The sequence below is a fragment of the Capricornis sumatraensis genome, chromosome 12 (assembly GCF_032405125.1).
Source record: "Capricornis sumatraensis isolate serow.1 chromosome 12, serow.2, whole genome shotgun sequence".
Lineage (NCBI taxonomy): Eukaryota > Metazoa > Chordata > Mammalia > Artiodactyla > Bovidae > Capricornis > Capricornis sumatraensis.
Window position 1 is genome coordinate 83,900,078 of NC_091080.1, and position 20,067 is coordinate 83,920,144.

Genomic DNA, 20,067 nt, shown 5'->3' on the forward strand with positions numbered 1-20,067 from the left:
AAAACACAAAAACTCTAAGGGGATTTGACCATGATTCTGGAAACCACCAATGGTGCAAAACGGTGAATATGAACGTGTTCCCTAAATCCAGAGCACAGGGACTAAGGCATGCAACTCTACACATGTCAGACAAACATGAAAACAGCTGATGCAACCGTGTACAACTCATCACCTAAGACACGAGGCAAAGTGACTGCAGGCTTCAAAAAGCAGAAGAGAAGTTCCTTGGTCAAGGTGTGATTTAGCTAGTGCTTACCATGGGGAAAGGGAATTGGGAGGGGCAGTATAGAGCCAGGGAAAGAAGAGGCAAGAACTATTAGGTGTAAAATGAGCTGCAAGGATATATGGTACAACAAGGGGAATATGGCCAATGTTTTATAATAACTATAGATGGAATATAACCTTTAAAATTATGAATCACAATTACAATTAATTTATATAATATTGTAAAGCAACTCTACTTCAATTTTTAAGTTCTACAAAAATTAAAAACGAGTGGTTTCAGGGAAGGGCGGCATGATTTAGGGAAAGGGTGGTATCTTGGGTGACATGGAAGCAGAAGTCACGGGGGAGGGGAGCCCCTCTAAAAATGACCAGTGTTGGACTCCCCCCAGTGATGAGCAGGTGTTCAGAATCCCTTTTTATAGTAAATTATGTTACGGTTAAGCATTCTCTTTTTGGATGCCTGTGTTTCTTTTCAAGCTGGAATGCTTTAAAATAAACTACCTCTAAAAACCTTCCGAATGCTGTTTTGAGACCAGGATATAATTAACTTCCAGAAAACGTTGTGCATGGCAGCACTTGAGTGGCCTGTGTAAAGCCCTAAAGGATAAACTAAATATTCATCTGTGGAGCTAGATAATTGGGCTACAGGCTGGGAATGGCAGGACACTGGTGAGGGGCTGACTCTGACTTTGGCATGATTCTTGGTTTTGCGAGGCTGTGTGATCCTGGGCAAGGATCTAGATCTTCATGGGTCTAGACCTCCACCATGCGCCTCTGTGAAATAAGGGGGCAGCTGCACAAGAAGATGGCTTTCTGGTCTCTACTGACCCCAAAATTCTGTGGTTTAATTTGGCATCTTGAAAAAAGAACACACACAATCCTTTATTAACTTTCTATCAAAGTTCTAGGCTAGATGACACTGATCCGTGTGTGTGCAGTCATGTCTGACTCTTTGCAACTCCATGGACTGTAGCCCACCAGGCTCCTCTGTCCATGGGGTTTCCCAGGCAAGAATACTACAGTGGGTTGCCATTTGCTCCTCCAGGGGATCTTCCTGATCCAGGGATCGAACCCATGTCTCTTGCCTCTCCTGCACTGGCAGGTGAATTCTTTACCACTAGCACCACCTGATACTTGATTTTAAATACACTTCCCAGAAATGTTTCAGACGTGTTCCTCACCTCCTTGACCATAGCTCCCGTGGTCTAACTGCACATTTTCCCACCTGATCTCCATGAGGGCACGAACCACACTGTGTTTAACTGCATAACCTTTAAGCCTCACATATAATAAAGGCTCAGCAGATACCTTCTGAACAAATTGGCTATTTAAAAAAATGTAATCAAGTCGCCAGTCTCTGAAGTGATCCCATTTAAAGACAAAAATAATGAAAATCCAGTAGGGCCTTGTTGTGAACTGAATTCTGTCCCTCTCACTGACTACCCCCAGAAGCCCAATGTTGCAGTCCTAAGCCCACCTCAGAATAGGAGCGTTTTTGGAGATAGGGTCTTTGAAGAGGAAATTAGGATAAAATGAGGTCATCAAGATGAGCCTTAACCTTACAGGACACGCGAGGAGGATATTAGGATGCAGACAAGCAGGGAGAAGGGCCCCCCCCACCCCACCCCCGCCATAAACCAAGGAGAGACACCTCAGAGGAAACGAGCCCTACAAACACCTCGCTCTCAGACCTCTCCCCTCCAGAATCACAAAGAAATGAGTTTCTGTTGTTCAAGCCCCCGGAGTATTGTATTTGTGATGGCAGTCTCAGCAGACTAAGACTGGCCTAGAGCCTGTCTTGAATAGGAGATGACATCTTTAACAGAAAGGCAGTATAACATAGCATGGTGAGGGTGTGTGTGTGTGTGCATGAACACGTGTGTGAGTGTGCCTAGTTAGCTGCATACTGCCAAGGAGACAATCTGCTAGATTTTTCCCTTGGCAGGCTGTGCTGGCGTGATCTAGATGGTGCGTTACTCTGCGGAAGGCAGGGCCCACCTCCATCTGGCATCTCCCTGTGCACTAAAATTGGATTTAAAAAGGGAAAAAAAAAAGGAAACTTCCTCAGGCTCCAGCACTGGAGCTTTAGGTTCTGAACCACACCCTCCCACCTGACAAAGTCCACCAGCCCATCCCCAGGCTTGCTTCGCACCCAGATCCCTGGTCCAGGGGGTCTAGAGCTCAAGCCTCCCTCCCTCGGGCCCCCTTATCCTTCCCACATTCATTGCGGGGGCTGCTGGGCTCCAAGACGGCTGCTCCCTGCTCAAGCACCCGCTGAGCCCGACCACATGCCCCGAGACTCCGCTTCTGCGGAGCTAAGATGCAGCAAGAATCCCATTACACAGCAATTCTGGGACCCAGAGAGTCTCAGAAGCAATTCTGCCCACGGCCACCTGGGTTTACTGCGTTGGAATTCTATAAATATGTATCTACACTGAGCCTCAGACAGCCAGTGGTGGTGTCAGTCCAGAGTCAGTTCATCTTGTGGCAGAAACCAACAGGAACCAGGGGACATCCTGGGACACAGATAATCACACAAATCTGGGAATCACAGGGAGGAGGTGTCCGGCGGGGATGGAGTTGTATCTCTGAGTCCACTCATTGGCTACTGAGGCCGTGTGGTCATATTAGATTTTCCCATCCAAGTTCCTGAGAATACTGTACCATGCTCAAGACACTTAAATACCAGGTAATTACATTTTAAATGAATGCTTAAGCTGCTACTCCTATTTCCACAAATGTGAAGACTTCTAAGCTATTCAAAGGAAAAGACATACTTCTGTTTGGACTTTTAATAACACAGTGCTCCATGAGTGTGGGCTCTGGAGCTGGACTGGTCACAAAGCCTCCTCCCTCCATGTGCCATAGCACAGCCCTGGGCACTCATGCACTCTGGTCTTAGCTTCTTCATGCATAAAACAAAGGGCGAGACTAGCACTTCCGCCTGTGGGGTTGTTGTAAAGCTAAAATGCCTTACTACTCAGAAAGCCCCTAGAGCATCGAGACTGGTACCCAGAGAGCTTTAATAAGTGTTGGCTACAATGAAAGAGATGTCCCCCCACCGAGAACTGCCAGGTAAACCTTGAGAGGAAGTGACATACCTTAACTTTGGAGTTTTCTATCAAATGCTGAGCCATGGATTTTATCAAAACTTCAAAGAAAAACCACGAATACTGAAACAAACAAAAAAAGAATCCAGTAAGGAAAACAACAAATCAGAAGACGAGACTTTTACTCTCTTAGTAAGGTCACTGACACGAAACAAGTGTGACCTGAAAACACAGCTGAACCTCATGACAAATGGTCGGACCCGAAGGGCACGGCAGATATGCACCTGCTTCCACGTGCCCAGCAGTAAACAGCGCTGTCCCACTGGGAAACTGGCACTTACACCTAACATGGCACAGCCAGCCACGATCTCACATGAGGCCTTTCCTCTCGGCTGACTCCCACCTGCGGATGCTTGCCTTTAACTCAGTGTCTGCCACTAGTCTGAATATGACTGTGACACTCTTGAGTGTAGTAATGCCTTGTGGCTCTCTTTGGAGCACAAGCATAAACAGCAAAGTTGCTACTGAGGAGTTATCTCTGTTACCCACTTGGAGGAGCTGCTGACTGTCTCCAAAAGTATAAAGAGGGTGAAACTGATCAGGCCATGAAGTCTGAAGTTTCTTCAGTTTGCCCACTGCAGAGCCACACTGGCCCTCCCGACGTACCTTGAGTAGTTTGTTGCTGGTGAGGAAGTCGGCAGAAGGCTTGAGAATCGTGGTCATGGATTTGGTCAGCTCTTCGTGCACTGTCTTGTATTCGGAAGCAATATATGGCTCGGCCTTATATGCATACTTTGAAGAAAGGGGAAAGGTACTTTAGTGCACTGGTTCTCCAAGATGGATTGAGGAGTTGGAGAGGCTCCCAAGGATGGAGACCAGGGACCAGGTACCACTGATGGGTGGGAGAGGAAGGTGTGGACACAGAAGGTGGGAAGGGTGGGTGTCATGTGACAGGAAGAGGGAGCCCAGGGTGTCTTCAGGGAACCCATCAAAACATGTGAACCATCTGACTCAGCTGGTGGGTCTTCCAGGACAGAACTCTACCTCCCCAAAACTGTAATCAACATGTCACATGACTGACATGCAGCAACTGATTCCTTGAAGCACCCCAACTTAGTTTAAATATAAACTAATACACAACTACAATTCAGAGGTGTTCAAGGCTAAACAGAACATATGTAACTATTCAGAACAGTAAAGGCCACTGTGTTCACTGAATATCGTATGTAAATGATGAACTTGTTGACATTTATCTAATGTTATCTCTTGCTTTCCTACATAGTCCAATTTGATGGTGGCTAGAGCTAACCTTCCATCTTTAAACCTCTATATCATTTGGGTCACATTACTCGAAAAAAACCCTTAAAGAAAGAAATGTAGCTGAAAGGATGAAATTAAGGAAATAAATGAATGGCTGCCCCTCTTTGGACTTCCCCCTCATTCAAGTGCAAGTACTGGCTGCAGGAATAGGAGAGAAAGCAGAGGTGTTAAGTGTTATCCCAAATACATCTTCAAATAACTAGATTTAAGGAAAATAAAATAGGTCCTTAGAAGAAAAGTTGGAGAGCCACAGATTTGAATGACCGGGGCAGTTTAATTTACATACCTTAACATATGACCTCAAGTGGCTCTCCAATCCTTCCTCATGGCACTGGGCAACCACATGAATAATGACCCTACACACCACAGGAATGAATAAAGCAATGAATAGTAATGTGGAAATGGAAACATTTCATTATTATCACAGCAGTAGTAGAACAATGATGATGCTATTGGCACCACAGGAAACGAGGAAACAAGGCATTGGATGGGGTCCCCACATATGGGATCAAAACAAGTTTCTTAAATATCATGTTCAACATGTACTGGCACCCCAGATATGTATGGCTGTGCTCCAGATGTGGACAGACTGAGAGGGAAGAAGGGTACCACCTTTCCGCCTCGCTCACCGTGTCACGTTGACCGCAACCTCCTCCTGGGTTGCTCGGGTGAGGACGCGGAAGAGCTGGTTTAGGATGGTGGGCAAGAAGGCGATCATCACGTGACCCTCCATCGCGTGCAGGCTCTATGGGTGTGGGATGGCAAGATTTTTGTTATCATTTTAAAAGTAAACTGACCCCAAGAAATTCCCACTCAGCTTCAAACACGGACGGAAGAAACTCGTTGAAACAAACGGAGACAGTGGCAATCAGGCTACTGGACAAAGATGTCTGTGTCCGTAGCCTCAGAACCTGTGACTATGTTATATGGCAAAGGGGAATTAGGGCTGCTAGTCAGATTAGCTGGCCTTGAGACGGGAGACTCTGCTAGGTTATCCAGGAGGGCCCAAAGCAATCACGAGAGTCCTTAGAAGTCAAAGAGGGAGCAGGGGAGTGGTGGGGAAGGATGCATCAAGATGCAACATTGCTGGCTTTGAGATGTGGGAAGGGGCCACAAGCCAAGGAATAAAGGAGCCTTTAGGAGCTGGAAAAGGGTGGGAAATAGATCAACCCCCAGAGCTTACAGAAAGGAACTCAGCCCTGTTAATAACGTCCTGGGTTTGGCCCAGTGAGACTCATTGTCAGACTTCAGAGTTACAAGAAGTGCAAGAAAACAGATTTGTGTTGTTGAAAGCCACCAAAGTGAAAGTGAAGTTGCTAAAGCCACCAAGTCTGCAGTAATTTGTCAGAGCAGCAGTGGAGAATGAATAAAAGGTTCTTCTTCAAGTCTCATGGCTCCTATGATGTAGCTGAAAGGGGACTTGAAGCAGGGATTTCAGAATCCCCATTCCATTTCCCTTGGTTAAATCAAACCAATTCCACTTCTCACGCTTCGTCTGTTTTGTCCCAATGCCTAGAACACATTTTTAGCTATTGCTCCCCTAGAATCACGTTCTGGGTCAGACTCCCCTGGGCCAACCCTCCTGCTCACCCCAGGAGCCTCCTGCCTGCACAAAGCTAGGGCTGGTTACGTGCACTGTTGTTGTGTAGTCACTCAGTCATGTCCGATTCTTTGCAACCCCATGGGCTGCAGTACACCAGCTTTCCCTGTCCTTAACCGTCTTCCAGGGTTTGCTCAAGCTCCTGTCCACTGAGTTGGGGATGTCATCCAACCATCTCATCCTCTGTCATCCCCTTCTCCTCCTGTCCTCAGGAGTTTATGTGCATTATTTCTGTTGTGTTTTCCCCCCACCTAGAACACATTTACCAAGGTTACGTTGTCGCCTACAATGAACTAGAAGTTACTTCACGGTGGGACTGAAGGCACTGTCTTTTAAGTTCCTGTGACTGCTCTGTGTGCAGTGAGCACTCATAGAAAAAGCCTACAAGTGGCTGGTTTTCTATGTGGAATCACATGTTTTAGGCCGGCCTGAGAAAAGTATATGTGCGGTTGGATGAAGACTGCAGTCATACCATTTCTGAGTCTACTCCTTGCCACTATCTAAAACCCTAGAGACGATATCACTATGAGAACATCTGGTGAAGAGCAGCCTTATAAGGTTTCCAGGGATGGGAACAACACTCACCACCAAACAGAAAAAAGGGAGTTACTAAGAAAGACATCTGATACCTTAAGGTATTTTACGAGTTCACTTCCTAAGGCCTGGGCTCCAGATTCGGTTTTCTGACAGTACTGGAAAAAATTGTGTAAGTGCTGATCCTGCGGAGATAAAAGAAGAAAGGAAAATGAAAGCCTGTTAGCATATCTGGTGTGGATACAGAGGTATTTGCTTCTGCAGAATGCGTGTTTTATTCAGACTATGAAACATCATATAAAAATAAAATTAAAAAAAGAAAAGACTTCAAAGAGCCTCCAACAAAAGTAGAAAATTTATTATGAGAACTGTTACTTGTACTATCCATTTATATCATTACATGAGAGCACCGTATATGTACTTTCTTTCTTTACAAAAGGACTTACAGAGTGAAAATATATCTATGTAACATATCAATTACAATTTTATTCTGCCAATAAAATCCTGCAAATTAATTCACAAAGCCGTCACTGCTAATTTTAATGGAACAGCATGTACCTGAGTGTACACTGTGGAAACCAGATGAGTTGAAACTTTGAGCAGAGGCTTGCTTCCATCTACCCATTTAATTTCTGGACCATAATGCTGCAAAAATATGGAGGGAAAAAAAAATCCCAACAGATTAGTGACCTTGGCTTCAAACAGCATCTTCAGTTGAGTGTACTGATGAAGTACTGAATGCCAGACAGCTTCACTGACTTGTTATTTACGCCTGGCTCATGGTAGGCATGTAACCATGCCCACTTTCTTCTTCCAAGTACATGCTCTTCTTAATAGATTGTCTAAGCTATCTTTTCTATATAGTTGCAGCTCTACAAATTATTGTCCATCTGAGAGGGAAAGGTTCCAATTCTACCAATCACTTGACCAAACTTGAACTCAGGATTCTGAAAGTGATGGCATAAGGTACCAGATAAAATAAATAGGATAGTAAGTATTCCTAGCACCTGAAAACAGTTGGTTATGTTTGTGCTTGTTTTTATTTCTGAAACCTCCTCTTTTCTCATTCTCAGACTAGGAATAATAACTGAATAATAACAATCATAACAACTGAATATTATTATGATTTTACCCTTATTTTTGAGTATTTTAACTATCTGTCCATAATATTGGCCCAAATTTGGTGCTATTTAAATGCAGAGATATTAAAAGCCATTCACAATGAAATGGACCAGATCTTAACTAAGTATGTTATAAAACTCAAGTCGATAAAATTTAAGATGGCTAAAAAGAATATAAAACCAACAAACCAATTGGAGAAATCTGAGAAGACTCAGGCTTTCATGAATCAGAAATGTATCAGAAAGGGCTACAAAGTGGATAAGGGATTTGCTTACTAGACTTACAATAAGCTGGAATACAATTTCTAATCATTTGCATGGCTGTAAGAACATATCTTTATTGAGCATGGCTAATTTGCAGAGACAAACTCCCATCTCATCATCAAGTTTCCATTTCCCTGCTGAAGCAGTGCCAGTTCAGGGCTTATAAAATGCCCAAACTATAATTCTAGATTATGGTAACTATTATGAGCACTGCCTAGCGAAAGTGGCCTAGTGAAAGTCACTTAGTCGTGTCTGACTCTTTGCAACTCCTTTGGCTGTAGCCTTCCAGTCTCCTTTGTCCATGGAATTCTCCAGGCAAGAATACTGGAGTGGGTTCCTTTCTCCAGGGGATCTTCCCAATCCAGGGATCGAACCCAGGTCTCCCACATTGCAGGTTGATTCTTTACCATCTGAGTCACCAGGGAAGCCTTCCAATGGGCTAAGTTTACTTGTAAAATGAATAACTAAAACCAAAATATTGGGACTGGCAAAAATATTGCATGCTTTTGGAAGGAACTGGGGTAAACTGATCTTAAAGTCCCATACCCTGCCCATCCCATGCTCCTGGAAGCCTAGGTAGCCAGATGGGAGATTGGCTGAGACAGGGATGTGCTGCTCGCTAGTCACCACCCTTCCATCCTTCAGGAGAGGAAGCCAAGAATATCCAACTGTTGAAACAAAGAACAACAACAACAACAAAAATCACTGGAAGTATAGGAAAACGGATGAAGATAGCCACGTTACTAAATTGCCTGATCGTTAAGAACTGCTAATTCCAATCTGACTAAGAAATTGAGACGACTCAGAAAAGAGCCTCTGCAGAAAAGACTCATAATGCATGCTGGCCTCCACGGGATGAGAAGTCTAAAACTATCTCCTATAAAATGTACACACGTGAGCCAGGCATGCTACCTTCTCTAACGTCATCTAAACACTCCTTCAGTGAAAGTACTCAAATTTAGAATCAAAACGAAATTTAAGAACCTAATGCACAAGCTGTGAACAATCAAAGGGATGATGACATTCAAACCTTGTGTTTCAACAACGTCCTTCTTCTTTGTGCTCCCTTTATTTGAATTATCGCAGCTGACATGGAAGAATGTGAATAGCAAGTGGTGCTTTTCATGTAGCTGGGTGGGCAATTCTATTTTAATCTGCAGGGAAGACAAAAATAACAATCTTTCTTATATTCCAAAACAACAGGTCACCCGTGCACAAACGTGCATTTGGTCTCCAAACTGATTTAACGCCTGCAGTTAAAGAGATCTGAGACTGTTGAAGAAATGGATCCTTAACACACTGTTATGGTCTAACTGTTTGTGTCCACCCTACAAATTCATAAATTGAAATCCTAGCTCCAAAGGTGATGGTATTAGTAAGTGGGGCCTTTGGGGGCGATTAGGTCATGAGGGTGGAGCCCTTATGAATGGGATTAATGCTCTTGTAAGCAATGGTACCCCACTCCACTACTCTTGCCTGGAAAATCCCATGGACGGAAGAACCTGGACGGTTGCAATCCATGGGGTCGCTGAGGGTCGGACACGACTTCACTTTCACTTTCACACATTGGAGAAGGAAATGGCAACCCACTACAGTGTTCTTGCCTGGAGAATCCCAGGGACGGGGGAGTCTTGGGGGCTGCCATCTCTGGGGTCGCACAGAGTCGGACACGACTGAAGTGACTTAGCAGCAGCAGCAAGAGATTCTATAGTGCTCTCCAGTCCTTCCTGCCATGTGAGGACACAACTGAGAAGTCTGTGACCTGGGAGGTGGCCCTCACCCAACCATGCTGGCTGGCACCCTGATCCTAGACTTCCAGCCTCCAGGACCATGAGCAATTAATATCTGCTCTTTACAAGCCACCCAGTTCGAGGTACTTTGTTACAGTAGCATGAATGGACTAAATTCATTGTCCCAAAACAGGAAAGTTGGCATTTCAACTCTAGAAAGAACTGGAAAACACATGAGAGATGCCATTTTGTTGCCACAGCCAAGCCATAATGAAAAACCAGGTTTGACTATTTAAAAGCAGAATTCACATAGTAGTTTGAGTGAACTACATTATAATTCTACATGTGTGTGTGTTAATCACTCAGTCATGTCTGACTCTTTGTGACCTCATGGACTGTAGCCTGCCAGTCTTCCCTGTCCATGGAATTCTACAGGCAAGAATACTAGAGTGGGTTGCCATTTCCTTCTCCAGGATATCTTCCCAGGCCAGGGATCGAACTTGGGTCTCCTTCATTGCAGGCAGATTCTTTACCATCTGAGCCACCAGCGAAGCGTATAATTCTACATAAGGAAATCCCCAAATAAGGAAGATTCTCAGGTCCAACAGATGTTTAACTATATTTAGGTATGAAGAGAAATAGGTGAGACTATTAATTGTGGTAGTGATACAGGAAGAATTTTGACTTTTTCTTTTCTGTATTATCTGTACTTTCCAACTTATTTTTTTTATAAATGTGTTGCTCTTATAATTAGAAAAATTAAGTAAACCAAATATTTCAACATTTAGTTCTAGCACTGTAATTTCAGTTTTATATGCAGCTTCTCTTGAATTTTGCTTTGCTAAGCAAAGAAATTAAGAGTTTTCCTCAAAGCTGGTTAAACTAGGTTTTCCTTTGAAAACCTCACTTACCTCATCATAAAATTCTGGGTTTTGGTGATGGTGTAAAACCGCAGCAAAGGCGCTTTCTGTGAATAGCGGCCCACCAGGTCTGCCGTAAATGCACTAAAATGAGAATTAGCAAAGGGAGATACCAGAATTCAATCAATAGAGCAAGAAATTAAACTCAGATGTGTCGTAAAGAACGCAGCATTCCTACAGCATAAATGAAGCCCTCTTTGATGGATTTCTCCTGCTTAGAAGACTCCAGGCCCACAAGCCCCCTTACTCCCCTCGCTCACCTCCCAGCCCTCCCCTATTCCTACTCCACTCCACGGACAGCAACAGCTCACTGCTGACTTTCACCTCCATGCCTTTGCTGACACAATCCCTCAGTCTGAAGAACCTTCCCTTCCATGTACAACAAGCAAACTCTCACGCATCCTTCAAGAAATGATTCATTCCTTTCCTGTGTCCTTTTGGCAATTTTTTATACTAATCATTCAGCTTTATCCAAAAAACCATTTCAGTATCTTCTATGTGTCAGGAGCTTTTCCTCCATGACTGCCTTTCCCACTAAACTATGAATTTCTTGAGGACAAAAACTGTATTATATTCTTCACATATTATCTCCTTCCCTTTGGGGAAAGTCACTTCCACATAGTTAGAGTGAAGAATTTGGGTTCTGGAGCCAGACTGCCTGGGTTTGAACACCAGTTCCACTAATGTATGGTCCTGAACAATTCATTTAAATTCTGAGCATTAGTCCCATCATGTAAAAAGAAAAAAAAAAGCAGATAATAATAGTTCCTAACTCTAAAGACTGTTAGGAGCATTAAAGGAATCTAATATCTATAAGGCTGTCCAAGCAGAGCCTGGAATATAGTAAACACTCAATAAACATCACCAATAACCTACTACTATTATTATTACAACTAGAATCAACATTTTCAAGCAAGGAACACGATGTTTACTGAACTGAATACGCCTAAGAAAACCCCATCCCTAAAGAGTGCTACAAAACAGAAATTGCCAATTAAGAGCAAGCACTCAGTTACTCCTGTTCTGTAAGGTTCAGTGTATGTGGCTATAGTCCATGACGGCACATATTTTGTGCTTGTGTCAACTAAAATGTGCTAAGTCCCTTTAGCTGTGCAGTACCAGGAACTGCATTTCTAAAATGGAAAAACGTGGACGCATAAAGTACCAACCTTCAGAGGCTTTGAGTCTTCCTCATCTGAATCTTTGAATTCAATGCAAATAGCAATATTTCTGGCCTGCAGCAACAGTTACATAAAAAAGAGAATTTTAAAAAAGATTAAAGTATGCAAATATTTATGAAAGAACATGAGGAGCCAAAAACCTAAGAAAGTTTGGTATCGAAAAGAAAACTTGAGATTCCTTGGTGTCCAGTGGTTAAAACCTGCCTGCCAACGCAGTGGACGCAGGTTCGGTCCCTAGTTGGGAAAGAGGCCGCATGCTGCGGAGCAACCAAGCGCGTGTACAACTCGAGAAAGCCCTTGAGCAGCAATGCAGACCCAGAGCAGCCAAAAATACACAAACAAATAAAACAAATTTTAAAAAAATTAAATAAAAACTCAATTCTGCCACTCACCTTGGCAAAAGACTTTTGACTGTCATATTTCAAGGACTTAGGATAAACATAAAGGTGATTGTTGTAGATGGTGTAAGGTTGAGTGTGTTTAGGGATGCAGGGTACAAATTCCTCCACCTCAAACGTAATTGGCATTTTAGTACAGGTTTCAAATTGCTTTGTAGGAATGTATGATGAGTTGACATAATCTAAAAAAAAAAAAAATTAAAAACAAACAAACTGAAGTAAAAACCAAACAAAAGCTGGTCTGTTTATTACACAGAACGTACACTTACTAGGAAAGTCTGAGGAAACGTTATCAATTGTAATGTCTAGATTGCCCAAAATCACGGGGAGTTTAGCCATCTTCTCAGGTCTACAAATAAGAGAAGAGAAAAGTCAAACAAGTTAGTTAGCTCTGAATTGTAGAGCAGCACTTCCTAGAGAAATATAATGCAAGCCATGAAAATAATTTTAAACTTCATAGAAGCTACACTTAAAAAGAGTAAAAAGAAACAGATGAAATTAGTTTTTAAAATATTTTATTTAACCTAATAATATATTAAAACTATTATCTCAATATGCAACGAGTATAAAAAGTATGTTCTAGTTCTTTGAAATAAGATGTGTATTTTATACTTCGAGCTCATCTCAGCAGGACCTATATTTCAAGTACTAGGCAGTCACACGTGCCTAGTGGCTACTGTGCTGGGTACCACAAGCCCAGATAAGAATATTGCCAAAATGTTACAGTGGAGGTTTTTCTGAACCACTCCATTCTCAACATACATTCTTGGCTCAAATAGAATCAAGAAAGTTCAGGAACCATCTGAGGCTCCACTGTCTAGTGAAGTGCTGGATATGAAGAAGGTGCTGAGTGAACTGTCTGGTGTCTGTATTTGGTCTGACTCCATCCAATACAGGGGTGTCCTCTGTGACAGTCCTGACAAGCATGCCCTCAGCCCTTCCTAGTGACAAGGAAACCTTCAACATAGTCATTTTGACACCCAGATTGCTCTTCCTTACAGCCTGGTAAAATTCACCTCGCTGAAGCTTTCAATCATCAAGGAGCCTAATTAAATTTCTCTAACACTTTTTAAATCATTAATAGACAGCTATCATACCTTCTTGAAGTCCTTGCTTCTCAGTCCTTTTGGGTCTTCCTCCAATGCCATTTCTCTCCCCTAAATGCACCCCATTTATATCATGGTTCCCAGAACTGTATCAGTAAGGTCCAGCAGGGCCTCAACAGGTTGGTTAGAGCAGCTGCTTGGTTTGAACAATATACCTTTCTACTGATGCAGCCAAAATTCTACTCCTTTTACAGTCACACCACTCCAGTGAGGCACATTAAATATACAGTCACCTAAAATCCCTATATCTTTTTTATATATTTTACTATCTGTTATATCTCTCTACCCTGTCTTTATATAATTATGTTTTTAGAAATCAAAACAGGATTTGATTTTTGTCCCAATGAAACTTTACCTTTTTATGACTGAGTCATTTGTAGTTGATCAAGACCCTCCTAAATCCAGATTCTAACATCTACTGTATTATATATTCCTAATACATATGTCACGAAGACATTCATCAGCACTTTACATTCTCATAAAAGTCTTTCATGAAGATACTGCACAGACTATTGCCAAGAAGCAGCTCCTTCTCAAACCCCTAGAAGCCCATCGCCAGACTGAGACTAGCCGCCCGTCACCCCTCCTCTCATCTGGTTACTCCAGCACTGAACAATTTCTCACACTTCTCTGACTTCCTGGTCATCTTGGAATATATGCTTTACATTCTTCTGTCGAACCAGCTTAGTAGACTCAATTGAAAAAGGAGACGCAGAAATGTGGTTAGGACGTCTAGTTCCCAGAACACAGGATGCTGCCTCCTGGTTCTTCAGAAGCCACCTGTTTAATAACGTCTTTGAGATCACTGGCAAGAAGCATCACAGCTCAGTGGCTCACAGGTTCAGCATCTGGTTGAATTGTTCCCAGTTTTGAAAAGTTCCCAACTCCTGTTTTTAAGCTTCCTCAGACATCATCACTGTTGTCTTGAGCAGTCTCACGGTCAAGGTATCTTGCGGTTCTGTTCATGTGAACCTGGATGTCCCTAATGGTTCCAAATTCTTGCTCCCACATAACTACAGCCTATGATGAATGTCGTCTTTGCCCCTCACCAGCCCCAACTAATGAATCACTTTCTCTCAAGGTTCCTCTCATTTCCACTGGCGTTTTGTCAACATCTGTAACCTCGTGCAGAAACTAACAGCATTATCACCTAAACTACCCAATATGGTAGCATTTTAAAAAGATCTGCATTTTAAAGAAAATACTCTATTTTTATACTTTGCTTTCAGATCCCCTGCAGAAATAAGAGACACAATCATGAGCAAATCAAATAAATATAAAATATTGCATCCCTCTTCTTAGACGGATGCTTCTTAGAGCACACGTCAGCAATACCATCTCTCTGACAGGATTACTTTCTGACTAATCTTGGACTCTCTCCTCTGATAATCACCACAAGGGGGAGGGGCAACGTGGCTCATGAGCTTTGATAGCTATTTTCTAAACACTAGGGCAGCTTCAGAACACGTTTCTCGTTTACTGCTAAATGACATTTGAGATAATCACGGGAGCAGGAACAATAGCTTTGGATCCAAGCTGGGGTCCAAGCTACTGACATGTGATTATTTTTTGTTAAAAAAAAAAAAAAAGAGGAAAGAAAATAAAGCAACATTAAGGTTAAAAAAAAATGAAAAAAGAATTCTCTACTTCGCTAACTCAAGTGTGACAAACACTCAAAGACACAGTGGCATTTCTTCAGATTCTTAATGAAAAAGGACTGAAGCCTCCCTCTTGGCACTGCATCTTCTGCGCTTGACAGCACTGGGTCCCTATTTCCGGGTTTCTGAGTCTCTCGCTGGCCTTCTGGACCACACTCTCCCCAGGAAACCCTTCCTACGAGAGGCCTGCTGCACAGGGAGAACCACCCAGGGCTCAGGACCAGTGGAGGCCTGTGATCTTAGCTGCTTGGCCTCAGGCTCTCTGCTCATTCCACGTTTTCACTGATGGCCCTGCAAACTCCACCCTCCAAGCACCACCCAGGAAGCCAGACTGTGAGCCGAAACCACCCCCAAACGCGGTCACTTTGGGTGGGGTACCGGGTTCAAGCTAACCAGCCAAGGGAGTGACTTCTGACACAGGGCTGCCAACCCCCATCTCATACAGTAACTTCTGTTTCTCTGGTGTAGAAGAAACAGGCAAGGCCTTGAGACTCACTTCCGAAAGTCTGCAAGTAACTTGAGCATGTCTTCGTTGGATAGCTTATTGCTGTCTTGCTTGTAGAGAGCAGAAAACCTGGCGCTTTTGTCAAGGTTTCCAGATGCATCCTTAAACAACGTCCTGAAATAGCAGAACGACATGTCTAAGCTGAGTTTCCAAGTGACCAAAATAAATCCACAGCTGGACTCTGGTTTCTAAGTGAAGACTAATTGTCATTCCACTGGCTATGGCCAGCAGAAATCTCATTATCGAAAGACGAGGAAGGTATTTATGAGGATGAACACAGCTAACTCAATTTACATAGAAAATATTTCCAGCAAATGGCCTGCGCTTAGGAAATAACACACACAGCCAAATGCTTACGACTCAAAATACAGAGGGTCTGTGGGCCTCACTGACCAGGCTGCCACCCCCTCCCAGCTGGAACCTGGAGCCCCAGCTCTGCCACACACACGCCTGTCCATCCTGCCAGGGCTGACAGCACCCTCCTCCCGCCAGCACTGCCTTTCTCTGGGTCTCTAATAAATGATGTTTCAGATATGCAGCTTGCTTGGTTTTCAGTTTTACAGATTTAAATCTTCTGCTTCTGGACAACAAACAGAATGGGTCGGTCAGTCTGTCTGTCTGTCTCTCCATATAGCTGTATCTATATAAAAGGTATAAAAGATGTTCTCCTCCAGACTCCTGGACACAGGAGGGGAAGGAGAGGGTGGGACGAACTGAGAGGGTATCACTGACATATATACACTACCCTGTGTAAAACACACAGCTAGTGGGAAGCTCCTGCACAGCCCAGGGAGCTCAGCCTGGTGCTCTGTGATGACCTGGAGGGGCGGCTTGGGGGGTGGGGAGCTCAAGAGGGAGGGGAACTAGGCACACATATAGCTGATTCACGTTGTTGCATGGCAGAAACCACCACAACATTGTAAAGCAATTATCCTCCAATAAAACAAAAAACCTAGCGGGAAAAAAAAAAAAAAAAGCAACTCCTTTAAAAAGTGACATGTACAAAAAACAATCAAGATACTAAAAAAAAAAAAAAAAAGATGTTCCCCTTACCTTGCTGCCCAAGCAAATGGCATTCTGTACTGCCCTAGCCTTTGGCATGCCTGCTTGGCATTCTTCAGAACCTTCTGAGCAACCTTAAAGACATCAGAGTAGAACTATGAGTTACTGTATCCCACTGAAAGGAGAATTGTGAACTAGAGTTACTATCTCACAGTCACTGAGCAAGCTCTTCCTGTAGTATCAGATGCACGGACAAGCACACCTAAATGTAACACAGCTGGATTTACTCTCAGTGCAGAGGACTCTGTTCATCGTATTCTCTAGCAGTGATTTACAAAGAATACCAAATGAAAAACTGTCTCCAAAATGTATGTCTTTTCTTTGGACTTCATAGGCAACAGGCATGCCATTTCACAGGCTTTCGTATTTCTTTATGACTAAGGGCTATGTAGTATAAGTCCCTGACTTATCAGTAACTACTAGTACTTGGTATTCATGCCCCAATATATCCCATTACTGGAGTTCAAATGAGGACACTAATGAAAACACTAAGCTTTCACAGCTCCTAATATGCACTGGCCTATGCAGACTTCCCAGATTTGGGGAGTATATGCTTGCTATTAAGGCATGACAGGTACTGACTTAAGTTAGGCCAGGGCTTTCAAACACCACGTTCTTGTTTCTAGGTATAAATTACCGCTACTTTCACTTTCTCATGATCACTTCTGGTTTGTGTGGGGGGTGGATTAACTCTAAAGTGCAGAGGGAAGCAGATTTAGTTTTGGTCTAAAATGCATGCATGGCAGGTCTCTTTATCAATGATACCCCTACCGCTAAAGCAGATGACACCTAATATCCTCAAATTTGCTTGTCCTGGGGTACTACATTGTTACCACTACAAAGTCTGACTGATTCAGTCAGAGTAGAGTGTGAAGGGTCTTTAGCTATTGTTCAGTTGCCAAGTCATGTCCAACTCTTTGTGACCCCATGGACTGAAGCACACCAGGCTTCCTTGTCCCTCATCTCCCGGAGTTTGCCCAAGTTCATGTCCATTGAATTGATGATGCCATCCAGCCATCTCATCTTCTGATGCCCTTTTCCTTCTGCCCTCAATCTTTCCCAGCATCATGGTCTTTTCCAATGAGTCGGGTCTTTGCATCAGGTGGCCAAATTCCTGGAGTTTAAGCTTCAGTATCAGTCCTTCCAACGAATATTTAGGGTTGATTTTCTTTAGGATTGACTGGTTTGATCTCCTTGCAGTCCAAGGGACTCTCAAGAGTCTTCCCTAGCACCATAGTTCAAAAGCATCAACTCTTTAGCACTCAAACTTCTTTATGGTCCAACTCTCACATCCGTACATGACTACAGATCTTTTACATTACTTAAGTAAATCAGAATCAAACCAACGTTGGGCAACATGCTGTACTTCCAGTGAACCAGTGTGAACTCTGCAGAGCTGCAGCATCAGTTCCACCGGGAGCTGGTCAGGAAAGCTGGGTCTCAGGCCCCGCTCCAGACCTCCTGGGTCAGAACCTGAAATCTGACCAGAACTCCAGTGATCTGGGTGCACCAGGTCTGAGAAGCACTCATCTAGAAGACTCAGAAGGAGAACACCACCATCCTGTCTGCTTCTGAGTCAAACCGAAACCAGCTGTGTGAGTCTGGACCACTGAACCTCTCTGGACTCTGCTTCCCTACCTGCAAAATGAAGAGCATGGGCTCAACTTGCCAGCATCCCTTCCGCCTACTAACTATGACAAGTGTACTGAAACCACGTCGGGGAACTGAGGCCTTCAGGAGTGATGATGGAAACATTTCTCCACTGAAACAGGTTCAGGATCCAGTCCCTCCCTTTCTCCTTCCAGCGGGGCATGTCCACGCAGACTCGGAGATCATAGAGTAGAAAGGTCAGCCTTCCTGGAGTGGCCATTCTATTTACACAAATTCAAGTAGAAACAACTGCTTTTAGGTTTTAACAATAATGACTGTGTTGTGGACTAAAATGCAATATTTGCATATGTTTCACTCTTGCCTGCAGTGAACTCTCAGATTTACTGAGGATGCACACGGAATACAATGCACGTGAAAGCCAGAGTGAAAAACTAGGGTGTGCCCTTTGGGTTTTTTCCCCCACTTTTCTTTTTTAAAAAAATCTGTTCATGGTGGACACCTACAGAGACTCCTCCCAAAAATTTCTTCCAAAGCAATGATTTCCTCCAAACAATGCCCTAGGCCATCTTGGGAAACAGGAAGAGACAATTTTTTTTTTTTTTTTTACAGCTCGAGTTTTATTCGGCAAGCAAAGGAAAGTACACCCTTGAGGTATGACGGCGGGCCAACCCCAAAGGAGAGGCCATGAAGAGACAATTTTGATACACAGGAAAAAACCATCCCTCAGTAAAATCTCTACTGAAGCTTCTATTTTTACATAAGACGGCTGAGTCTTAATCTCTGCTTGAATTGACTGCTTTGGAGGTGTGAATGCATGGGAACACGTACACATGGCTGAGCTTCACATCCCGTAAGTATGAAGGAGGAGTAAATTCAGCAGATGCTCAGTGGACACTGGGAAGAACGGCATCCCGCCTGTGAGGATACGTGGTTTTCGCACCAGCATGGGCTGCCAAATTCCAAACCATGCACATGGCAGGAAGAAGCGGCCAAGCTGGTGCATACTAGCCTTGGAAACGTGTTGCGCATACAGCAGGGGAATAGATCTTATCTTGGGCATTCACTGATTATTAATCAAAACACCAAAGAGACTAAAAGAGCTTTTCATCCCAGGTTTTACAGACTTGATTTAAAAAATAAAACGGCTTCTCTCCAGATAAACTTGACTCAGCTTTTATCAGCCAGAAGGGCATCCTGTCTGAAGCTGTGTGCCTGGGTACATGGGCTCTTCCTTGACGGGGACTGTAGTACTTGATGATGATGTCCTCTTATATGTGTCAGTGGCTTGATTTACAGTCTCCACAGCAGTGACTTGTACATTATCTATTTGATATTAGCACTGTTCCTGAGGGAAGGGAGGGACAGGTAGCAGCACCATCTTTCAACTACACATGTGACACCCGGGGCCCAGAGAGGTCACATGACATGTCCAGGCTGGCTGGGCACTCAGCATCCAGGTCTCTGACTCCTAGGACCTGTCATTTAACAATTATCCTGCATCTTCGTGGACACGCCTGTGATGGACTGGTGACCACAGAGAGGAAGCTCTGAATCAGCTGAGAAGACCTCAGTGAGAGCCTCCAGGATATCCCAAATCCTGCTCACCTGTCTTTGTCAATATATCAGGGTCATCTCACAGATGACCAGTTATTTAAAAAAATTGTTTAAGAAACGAGAAGTACTGTAAAACTGGCACGAGCAGCACTCAAATGGCTGACTCAAACCAGGCAGCTCGATATGCTAAAAGTGACAGTCACCTGTCCTTTGGCAACTCCGGCTGTG

At 43.6% G+C, this 20,067-nt stretch overlaps 1 protein-coding gene across 8 annotated transcripts in view; it reads right to left on the bottom strand.

The window, feature by feature from the left end:
- DOCK9 (dedicator of cytokinesis 9) overlaps nt 1-20,067 on the bottom strand; it is a 290,025-nt gene that overhangs the window by 82,801 nt on the left and 187,157 nt on the right. For all 8 annotated transcript variants that reach the window (XM_068984765.1, XM_068984764.1, XM_068984760.1 and 5 more), the window contains exons 14-27: nt 16,666-16,748; nt 15,604-15,726; nt 12,613-12,692; nt 12,338-12,525; nt 11,934-11,999; nt 10,756-10,848; nt 9,145-9,268; nt 8,661-8,782; nt 7,288-7,374; nt 6,825-6,914; nt 5,225-5,340; nt 4,882-4,951; nt 3,942-4,067; nt 3,327-3,398 (exon numbers count right to left, since the gene is read on the bottom strand). In XM_068984765.1, the coding sequence (XP_068840866.1) occupies nt 3,327-3,398; nt 3,942-4,067; nt 4,882-4,951; nt 5,225-5,340; nt 6,825-6,914; nt 7,288-7,374; nt 8,661-8,782; nt 9,145-9,268; nt 10,756-10,848; nt 11,934-11,999; nt 12,338-12,525; nt 12,613-12,692; nt 15,604-15,726; nt 16,666-16,748 (1,440 nt within the window). The remainder of the gene's footprint in view (nt 1-3,326; nt 3,399-3,941; nt 4,068-4,881; nt 4,952-5,224; nt 5,341-6,824; nt 6,915-7,287; nt 7,375-8,660; nt 8,783-9,144; nt 9,269-10,755; nt 10,849-11,933; nt 12,000-12,337; nt 12,526-12,612; nt 12,693-15,603; nt 15,727-16,665; nt 16,749-20,067) is intronic.